The sequence below is a fragment of the Ostrinia nubilalis genome, chromosome 12, assembly GCF_963855985.1.
Source record: "Ostrinia nubilalis chromosome 12, ilOstNubi1.1, whole genome shotgun sequence".
Lineage (NCBI taxonomy): Eukaryota > Metazoa > Arthropoda > Insecta > Lepidoptera > Crambidae > Ostrinia > Ostrinia nubilalis.
This window is the reverse complement of record NC_087099.1, coordinates 8,691,370-8,701,977: the sequence shown is the minus strand read 5'-3', so window position 1 is coordinate 8,701,977 and position 10,608 is coordinate 8,691,370. Positions and strand designations below refer to the sequence as shown.

The window sequence follows — 10,608 nt, the reverse complement described above, 5'->3', positions numbered from 1 at the left end:
ACTTTCTTTCATTATCGGAGATGTTAACATTTTTAAATTCTTACCAACTTATTGGATTTTTTCATAAAGGGATTCTCTAAATAATAAAAAACAGAAATCAAAACCATTTTATTTATTTATCACACAATGTTTTGTTCACTTCTATTAATTAATATCTTGTCTACCAGAACATAAACAGCCTTGCGATAGTTTGAGGAATGTGTGAAAATTAAAATTACAATGCTTATACTTCAGTCTTCTTAACTCCAAAAACACTGGTGATTATAAGATACAAAATATTGCTTTTAAATTAAAAAAAAAACATAGGAAAATAAACTGCCACTTTTAGTAACTTGTAGACCAGACAAAAATTGTTTCACTACAGTAGCATCTACTTACTCTATTATTATGTGAAAATTTCATTACAACAAAACTGATAGTATAAAACTTTCAATTCACATACATTATTCTAAATAATGGGTGTATAGAGACAAATGTTTTTCGTGACTGATTTACTTGTAACTTACATGTTAATTCATCACATAGACATGTGACTGTTTGACACAGAATTATTATAGTTCATCGTGAGAATCGTGCTGTCCCGAATTTGATTCATCACATGCAGCAGGTGTGCTAAGGTCAATTTTATATTCACAACGGTAGGGTTCAGTTACTGATAACAATTTGGTCTCCAGTCCACAGTGTACGTTAACTGTAGTCATTCTGTTAGGACCATTCCAGCAACCCACACCGTTTATGTACTTCATGACTGAGTATTTATTGTCATCTCCGGCCCATTCTCCCCAGTTGCCAAGACCAACTTCTCCACCGCCATTCTTTGATTTCTGGGTTACTTTCTGGAACATACAAAGCCTGTAGACATATTCTTTGTCATCATACTCAAAGCACTGACCATCAAGTGTGGCAAACTCCTGGTGCAAACCATAATCCTTCTCCAGATTCTCCTTGATGCTCCTGATATTTGACTCTATTTCTCTAACAGTACGTTCAGCATCAGTTAGCTGCCGACGAGCTTCAGTAGCCTCATCAACTAACTTTTGAGTATCATCATCATACATCCTAGTGGGTTCTTGTGCCAATTCTTGGTCATTGGTTGCCTCAGGCAAGTCTAAATCAAGGTTTTCATCATCAGTTCCTAAATCTTCACCATCTTCCCTGGTCAGATCTTCAGCATCTGATTCATGGTCTGCATCATCCTCATCTTGACCAGGTTTGAACATGCCTTGTTCCATCATCAGCAAAGGTTTAAGTAAAGGCCATGTAGTGGCAACAAATATATCCTTGTCCACACTCTCATTTTCCCCAAAGAAGTATTGCACCTCATCTTCATCGACTTCCCCATCCTTATTCTTATCAAAAGCATTAACAACTTTAATTTCATCCACAGTCAACATACCATCACTGTCAGAATCATACCTATCAAAGTATTCAGATGATTCTTTCATCACTTCCACTCTTTCTTGTTCTGCTTTCTTTTGCCTCTCTTGTTCATCTGCCTCTCTGTATACTTTGAGGGCCTCATTTTCTTTGGCTTCTAGCTCATTCTTGAGAGCCTCTTTCTCAGCTTTAATTTTCTCGGCTTCAGCTTTATCTTTTTCTAGTTGTGACAATTGCTCTGCCATTTCACTTCGTTTTTGGTTCCCTTTTTCTATTAGATCTACTTTTAGTTGGCTGCCTGCTTTATGTAGTTCTGCCAGCCTTTGGGCTTCTGCTCTGGCTTCTTTGCCAAGTTCTTCGCACGTATTGGAGCAGGCGCCTGGTTCGGCGTACTCGTCGGTGCCGTCGCAACAGTCGCAGACTCCATCGTTGACCCGAGAACTTGGAATGTTCTGGGACATATACCCGGCGTTTGTACAATGGAAAAATCCGTTTAGACACGCCGATGTACCCGGTTCATCACTGCCGTCAAAACAGTCACAGTAATCATCGTTAACATAACTGAAAGGTATCTTAACTGTACCATCGAAACAAGTGAAATCTTTTGTCGGTGAATATAGCGACGCTTTAGATAAAGAAACTCCTCGAGGTCTCGGCACATCAGACTGTGCTATTATAACAAAGGAACTAAGTATTAACGTAAACGATTGAAGCTTCATGATCCATGATGAATATACCATGATTTACAACGTTATTCTAAACACCGGTCACTGGCAAAACTAGAGCAATGATAAAATACAGAACGTGTAGTAGTCGTAGAAGATAAAAGTGACAACTTGACAAATTATTTGACAGCGCTGACGTTTACCAATACCCTTGAACCACAGATTAAATGATGTTTCTAACTATTTTACCGCATGTCACTCACTGCTAATGCCAAAGATAGTAATTATTTATAGATAGAGAATTAATATGTTAACATGTTGACTTCCACTTCTATTTTCGTTTTACCAGTGGCACCCCCCTGCTTAATATAGTTCCAAAATACTGAACTGCCCCACCCGTGACATTGACAGAGGGGCGCCACCGTCAATACCGGATCGCTGGTTCCGATTTTTGCCATGTTGAAAACTTTATAGTTGAACGATCGTGGCGCCCCCTTGTCCATGAGTCATCTATATACAGGGTGTTTGGTGGAAGGCTAGACAAACTTCGTGTCATTAAGTTTTTTCATTCGTGAGTTAAGGTCATTAAGAATACGAATTCGTTCATTTGACCCAAAGTGAGGTACTTTTTTTGAAATTTCAACTGCTTCAATTTTTTCTTGCGTATCTTCAACTGATTTTTTTTTATTTGATATTAATCTATTAATCTATCTATCTATACAGTGTGAGTCACGTTAAAGTGTACATATGAAAATAGATGAAACCAGACCTATTTTTATCGACAAAAAAGAGGTCAAAATTTTTTTGAGATTTTTTTTTAATTTTTTATAGAATTTTTTTTCTTCCAATTACTTATTGTAAAGAAAACGTAATAACTTTTAAACTAAGCGGTATATCCTGATAAAATAAAAACAGTAATAATGCTAAATAACAGGCAATACTAAAAAAATACATAAAATACACAAAAAATGCCAACAAATAATAAAAAATGATATTTTTTGAAAAAAATCTGCTTTTAATTTCGTGTTTTTTTGGTTATTTGATAAATTTCTCCAAAAAAGGCCCCCATAACAGGTGGTTTTTATTACTTTGTATTATTCTCTATCGTATTGCCTTTGTAAAACCAAAAATCGCATGTCTCTATCCCTATCACAACATTTGCTATGATCGTTTGAACTAAGCCTCTCCGGGCGCGCCATTCAACGCTTCGTTAACAACGAAACTGAAAATGGCTCTAGATTTGTAATTTTGATAAAGACAAGTTAGATTTCAAATAAACACAAAAGATTTCGAAGTAAAATAAGCATTTTAGTTAAAATTAAAATTGTCTCTACCTGTAGCGGAGAATAATGTTGTGGCAGGCCTTTGTTCAAACGATCATTGCAAACGTTGTGATAGGGATAGAGACATGCGATTTTTGGTTTTACGAAGGTAATACGATAGAAAATAATACAAAGTAATAAAAACCACCGGTTATAGGGGCATTTTTTGGAGAAATTTATCAAATAACCAAAAAAAACACGAATTTAAAAGCAGATTTTTTTCAAAAAGTATCATTTTTTATTATTTGTTGGCCTTTTTTGTGTATTTTATGTATTTTTTTAGTATTGCCTGTTATTTAGCATTATTACTGTTTTTATTTTATTAGAATATACCGCTTAGTTTAAAATTTATTACGTTTTCTTTACAATAAGTAATTGGAAGAATAAAAATTCTATAAAAAATTAAAAAAAAATCTCAGAAAATTTTTGACCTCTTTTTTGTCGATAAAAATAGGTCTAGTTTCATCTATTTTCATATGTACACTTTAACGTGACTCACACTGTATAAATAAAAATGAATTGCTGTTCGTTAGTCTGATTAAAACTCGAGAACGGCTGGGCCGATTGAGCTGATTTTGGTTTTAAAATGTTTGTTGTAGTCCAGGGTAGGTCTAAACGGTCAAAATTTGCTTATTTACTGCCTTTAAGGCGGAACAGAGTTCGGCGGGTCAGCTAGTATTGAATATTATTATGTCTTTAGTTCAATCGCCATCAACAAAAGAAGAAGATGTCTTTATCATTATAATTTAAAATTATGTGCAGATCAAAGGAACAGTATTAATGAAGTATTATAAGTATAGGGTGACTGGTACCAGGCCATAGCAAACTTAAATAGCTTACAAAAAAAAAGGTGTGTAAATAATAAAGGTAATAAAACAAACAACATTTTAAGAAGTAAGTAGGTATTTATTTCTAAAACACGCACGTCACGGCGTCGTATACAAACGCACATATAAAAGGGCTGTAAGTATTTTCTGTACTGTGACCGAAGCAGTAGACCATAGAGTAAAGTAATATATAGACTGTGCTACGTCGCTTTTGTTTTTTTTTAATAGAACACATAAAATTGTTAAGAAGCGTATTAATTTAGAAATAATTATAGAACATTCAGTTTTATAGCGCCTTATCCGTGTTTTTCGACACGTATAAAAAAAAAAGCGGTAAGCTGCGAAAAATACTGTGGTGCGGTAAGCTGCTGCTGTAAATACTGTGGTTATTGTAGATTACACACTGAAAAATACTTTCGCCTGCTACGAGACGTTCTAAAAGCTTTATTATTAAATTTTATGGTGTGAAAAATTCGCATTCTAATGAATAACTTTTTTAAATAAATTATAGGAAAACACGGACACGGTGCTATAAAACTGATTTTGTCTATTTCTTTGTAAATTAATTTAGCAACTTTACAATGTATGTGTTCTCTTTGAAAACAACAGCAAAAACATTCATCCATTTTCTCGACATATTGAACAAAATCATCAGGTGGTACAATTAGTAAACTTCGGTTAGTATTTTTGCTGTATTCTTTGTATCTCATGTAGTGACTCTCTGCACTAAAGTTGTGGATATCTTGATTTTGTTTGATATAATATGATTTCGTAACTTGACAATCGTTATGGCGTTCGGCGCATTTTTTTAGAAGATACCCACAAACATAAAAAAGCGAATTTTTTTCGGGAATATCCAGTTCATTATATTCAGAACATATAATTTTAACGTTACTATATGGTTCATTATCGCTTGTAACGGGGTTTTCTTTTTCCTCTTTTCCTAATGTTTCGTCATTTCGTTGACTTAACGTGCTGATCTTCACAAGAAGTTTTCCCAAATCATCTTCACAATTACCTGCTTTTGGAGGTTTAATGACGCTGGAAAAAAAAATTTCTTGAAAAGCTGATATAAACTGCCTGCTTGTGGGTTCTGTAGCCTGACCATTTTTAGTTCTTATTTCTCCAAAAAAATGTTCAAGCACATCCTGGTTGAGCCTTCTTGTAAGTAAAAATGTGCATCCTTCAGATTTTAAGTCTTCAAAAAGTAGCAAAATTGAGGTAATTGTTATTTGGAAACCATGTATAAACTTAACATTTGACGTAACATCTTTTCCAGTTTTCGGATTGATTAATTTCAGATTTTGAAAAAAAATTAACAATTCATTAAAAAAATATATTTGCGATTCTTTTCCACAAAACGCTCTACTGTATTCGTTATTATCCTTTAGATTTGATGAGTTTAATGCATCGAATAAATTGTTCATAAGTTTTACAAGTTCAGCAGTGTCCCTTCCGGATTCTTGAATGATGTTAAAGTCTACGTAAGTTGATATACCAGCGGCAACAGAATTACTTAAGAGTTGTGTAGTATAGCGAACTTTCGTTCTTTCAAAAGTTGTCGGATGAATGTGGCTGTTCGTTAATTTGTTTGCAAGTTTAATGCTCTTTTGTTTATCATTATCGTAAAATTTAACGATGTGCTCATATTTAGCTACACGATCATGGAAATGAAAGTCGTAAGAAATCAAATTTTTGTGAACCAGTTTTATGAGATGGGGTGCATCAAAAATATAGTAAATTTTTTTGTCATTGACAAAAAAATAAGGCCGTTCTAGAGTAACAGATCTCTTTTTTGCTGCGTTGAATAGATCAGATCCCATGTCGGAGACAAAAGTTCTAATATAAAGTCCTATCTCAAAAAGCTTTTTCAAAAGTTTGTCAATCCATTTAGCTATTTCGTCGGAATTTTTACATTCGGAGAGCAGTGCAAATCCAATAGGTTGCTTCCAGTTGATAAATATTCCACGAACCATTACAACCAAAGCATTTTTTGCAGGTTCTGGTGACTGTATTCCATCGATCTCATGAAAGCCAATAATATTATCTTGCCTTAAGTTATAAAACAAATTAGATTTTAAAGTCATGGCTTTAATAACAACTGAGCAGTTCTTTTCCATATCAGTCATGGCATCAATTTTAGTTTTTAGAATTGACATAACTCTCTCATTTATTTCAGATGTTATTGGTATTCCGTGTTTACTTAATTCTCTGGGATTTGGAAGACATATCGCACATTGTAATAACCTATAAGCTTGCGGACTGGTGTAATATAAATTCAAACAAAACATTTTGTAACTTTGGTGATATCTATTTCCAGGAAAATGAAGTTGTATAAGAGTCTGGGCTTTTACCAACTCTGCTAACTGTTTTGTTAGAAAACTGTCACACAATTTATGTAAAACATTACTTTGACATAGTCCCATTTTATTGTCAATTTTATGTAACTTATTTTTTTTTCTTGCTTCTAAAAGATCGCATTTTAGTTTTCTCTTCCGGGGTGAGTCCGATAAAAGAGATCTGGAAGTTTGAATACTGGCATTCGCTAAATGTGTCACAGTCACATTTTCTGTCTGTGTACATATTTCGACCAACGTCGGAGTTTCGCTTGTCATTTTTACATCTTTTTTTTGTATATTTGGTAGTTGGTTAGATGGCAATGAACAAGATTTTAGTTTTTTCCGATGCGTTCCTTTTAAAATATCTGCAGCATCAAAATGGTCTTCACACACTGTATAATTTTGTGGCGGCTTGTTCATCAAATCTTCTCTAGCTATTAAAGATAGCCATTTGGAACGTCTAAAAAAGAAAACAAAATATTTATTTACTTTCATTTTCAAGAGCAGTGCCCCGATTGCGCTAAATTTTTTTTATCTTCAACGTGCCCGGACGACGAACGAATATCAGCTGTTTTGACAAATCCGTACGCGATGTCTTTTTGACAGCTAGTTAAAACGAAGCATAGACGTAAACAGAGAGCAGCTGCGCCTTCCAGTAAAATTAGAAAATTCTTCAAAATAAAGTAAACGTCATTATTTTCTGTCAAAAGTAGTGCAACCAATACTTGAACTTCGAAATCGACCGTCGATTTTAGCTAAATATCTCATGTGACAATGAAAATACTAGGAAGGTACGTCCATTACCGTAATACCGAATTTGCACCTCAGCTGGAATGAAAAACGGAGCGCAACTGGAGTAGAAGCGCCAATGAATTGTAGACGATGATAGATGAAATTGCATTTCATCACTAGTCCACACTCCAAACACACTTCATTTTCATTCCAGCTGATGCGCAATTCGGTATCGCGGTAAAGTAAGCAAACAAAGACGAAACAACGAATATAAGCACTTTCTATTAAAAGTCCGAACACCTTATTTATTCACTAATACAGAAAATGTTCGTGAAGCGTTTGACTAGCGATTGATAAAAAGTAGCTTTCTGTCAGCTTCTACACTAAACTGCAGTTGCGTTCCGTTTACGTTACAAATTCATTTGTAGCAACAACACCGCGAACCGTGATACGAATTTGTCCAAACAGCTGATTTTCGTTCGTCGTCCTGTCGCGTTATTTACAGTTAAAAATACTTAGTGCAATTGGGGCGCAGATATGTGTAAATGTACGTACAAGCAATCTTTCTAAGAAAGAAGAAGAATGTAAGTACAACCAATCAAAGTTTTGATTATTAAGTTGTTATTAATTCAAGAATACCTAGGTAATGAAACTAGTTAATGTACCCTCAGGTATTGATTTTAAAAATCGGTCCAAGACTACTTTTTAACCGACTTCAATAACTAAACCGACTCCAGACAACTTTTAAATGCATTTTTTTAAAGTAGTTTTTTTTTCATTAAATTTTGGTTTCGTTGTCGAAAACCACAGATATCGATTGTTTCGGTAAAATAATAAAGAGCTTTCGATGACAGCTAGGTTTGACAAACTCAACAAACTCCTCAAATGTCATGTCACTTAACCAAATCGCACCTTCGGTAGAACAAGGGCACAATTGCACTTTTTGCAATTTTACAGGAGAGCTATTTTAAGATTTTTATTGGATTTAATATGGTCTAGCTCTGATAATATTCCTGTAAAGTGGTCCACCTTTGCATGACATAAACTATATACTATATACTTATTACGCGCATTGCTTGCAAGAATAAAAAGCTTTAGTTTTTTTTATATTAATTTTTATTTCAAGGAGGGGATTCATTTATGCCCTTGTTCCACCAATATCTAAATTATTTTGTAGTTATGACCAATTTGAGCTTTAATTTAGGATGATGTTAGAATAAAAATAAGCAGTGTTTTTGCATAAATAATGTATTTTTTTATTAATTTAAAAGTGTGTAGTAACTTCACACAAAAAAGTGAATAAAACTTAGAGATAACATGACTTTTTAGTATCTATCTATAGAAAAGCGAAAGGTCACTGATTGACTCACTCATCACAAAATGTCAGAAACTATAACACCTACAAACTTGAAATTTGGCAGGTAGGTTCCTTATAGGGTGTAGACATCCGCTAAGAAAGGATTTTACGAAACTCCAACCCTGAGGGGGTTAGACGGGGTACACGCGTACGAAGTCGTGGGCGGCCGTTAGTTCTTTAATCAGCCTTCACTCTTTTGTAACTACTGTTCCAAAACAAATTTACTTAGCAAAACTCTGGAAATATGCTCGTAATTACTTATAAAATAACAGAATTTTAATAAAAATAACTTGAACTTAACAAAAAAATAGTCTCTTTATGTTTTATTCAGTACCTACACTGTTTTTAATTATAACTTAATCCTTTCATAATGGAGTTTTAGTTAAATTGTTAAATTTCTAAGCACATTTTTTGGAATTGCACTCGACTTTAAGACCAAAGAATAAAAAAAATTGGACAGACAAGGGCATAACTGTCTGAACGACTTTTTCCCTCCAATTTTTGAATTACTTACTAGGCATAAGTGTGATAGATGTGGCCTTGTCACTCCAGAAACCAAAAACATTAAAGGGTTTATTTACGGCGTTAGCGCTCCAAATGACAAGTACTTCATTCCCCGCCGACGGCGCAACTGACCAATGAGACTTTGTCGCGTCAGAACAGTAAAATAAAAGCGCCAATAAAACAAAGCCGCTTTTTGCCCCTGGCAGTTTTTTGAAGGAATTAAACGGGTTTCTTTGTCTCTCCAGTTGAAAACACATTTTTAAAGTATTTCTGCATACTTAACTCATTTTTGCAATTTTTGACAATTGTGCCCTTGTTCTACCGAAGGTGCGAAATGATTTATTTATACCGGATGAGGATGTCCTAAAAATGCACCATAAGGCCTAAAATGGTAACTATTTTCGATAAGGTAGAAGCAAAAAAGAAAATAATGAGCTCTAAAAACCTGTGATAATACATTATCCCAAATCTGTGATTTTTACAAAATAACTAAAATTGGTAATATCGCAAAACTCGTCAAACTTTTTAAGAACATGGCTTGACAAGGTTTGTTTGATGCATGTGAGGCCTAGCTACCTCCAGCTCCGGTGTCAGTATGAGGTGCTAGTTTTAGGACAACCTGTATCAAAAATTATCATCGACAATACAAGGCTGGGTTGCACCACCTTACTTTATCTTTAACAAACGTCAAAAATCTCTCAAACTCCATACAAAAAACACTGGTTAACGATAAAGTTACTGTTAAAGTTTGGTGGTGCAACTCAACCTTGATATAATAAATCATTCTTACCTTTCAGCATCAGCTGGAAGTTTAAAAAATGAAAGTTCTGGTTTTGAATTTGACGAGTTCAAGCAGCCGTATACTACGCAATACATTCGTGGCATGTTTATTATGATAGTGGACAGCGCTTGCAATACAAGTAATACAACATTGAATATTAGAATTAAAAACAAAGAGACAATGCAAGACCCATGCGTGACTACCGCAACTGACAGCCTGTGACTGACAGCCAGCCAAAGAATATAATTATTTACTCCACAGATATGGATTAGAGTAGAAACAGCAAGTTGATCGTCAAAGCGTGCCATTCCGATATGTCCAAATGGACATACATGGTCGAGTGATGTTCCGTGCCATTCCGATATGTCCAAATGGACATACATGGTCGAGTGATGTTCATGTAATCCGATTACAACAATCGGTTACGATGATTTTACGAGGACAGTAGTACGAACACGGTAGAAAGAAGAAATTATTTACGGATTGAGAATTGTAAATAACAGCACAAGTAACAAATAATTAATTAGAATAAAGTAGCAGTAGAAGAAGTATAAAGTAGCATTGTTTTTAATACATATCCTGCGATGTACTCTTAAGAGTTAAAACCATGGTCCCTGTATGTGGTGCACTCACTCATACCGATCCCAAGGAACCGTACTTACTCATAACAATAAGACACACACTGATCCATATACAGGGCGTTA

The 10,608-nt window shown here is 34.5% G+C and overlaps 1 protein-coding gene and 1 long non-coding RNA gene across 2 annotated transcripts; both read right to left on the bottom strand.

Moving 5' to 3' along the window:
* Positions 1–97: 97 nt before the first annotated feature.
* On the bottom strand, positions 98–2,225 carry LOC135076899 (glucosidase 2 subunit beta). The gene has a single exon (XM_063971410.1). The coding sequence runs from the start codon at positions 2,115–2,117 to the stop codon at positions 552–554; it is 1,566 nt and encodes a 521-aa protein (XP_063827480.1). The 5' UTR covers positions 2,118–2,225; the 3' UTR covers positions 98–551.
* Positions 2,226–4,508: 2,283 nt separating this feature from the next.
* LOC135076897 (uncharacterized) lies at positions 4,509–10,113 on the bottom strand. Its single transcript, XR_010258347.1, has 2 exons — positions 9,914–10,113; positions 4,509–6,990 (listed from the first exon to the last, which is right to left on the bottom strand). It is a non-coding gene; the product is annotated as an uncharacterized LOC135076897 (long non-coding RNA).
* Between the last annotated feature and the right edge of the window lie 495 nt (positions 10,114–10,608).

Bases quoted from the DNA above. Each gene is read 5' to 3' on its own strand.
- LOC135076899 (XM_063971410.1), bottom strand. From the start codon at position 2,117: ATGGTATATTCATCATGGATCATGAAGCTTCAATCGTTTACGTTAATA.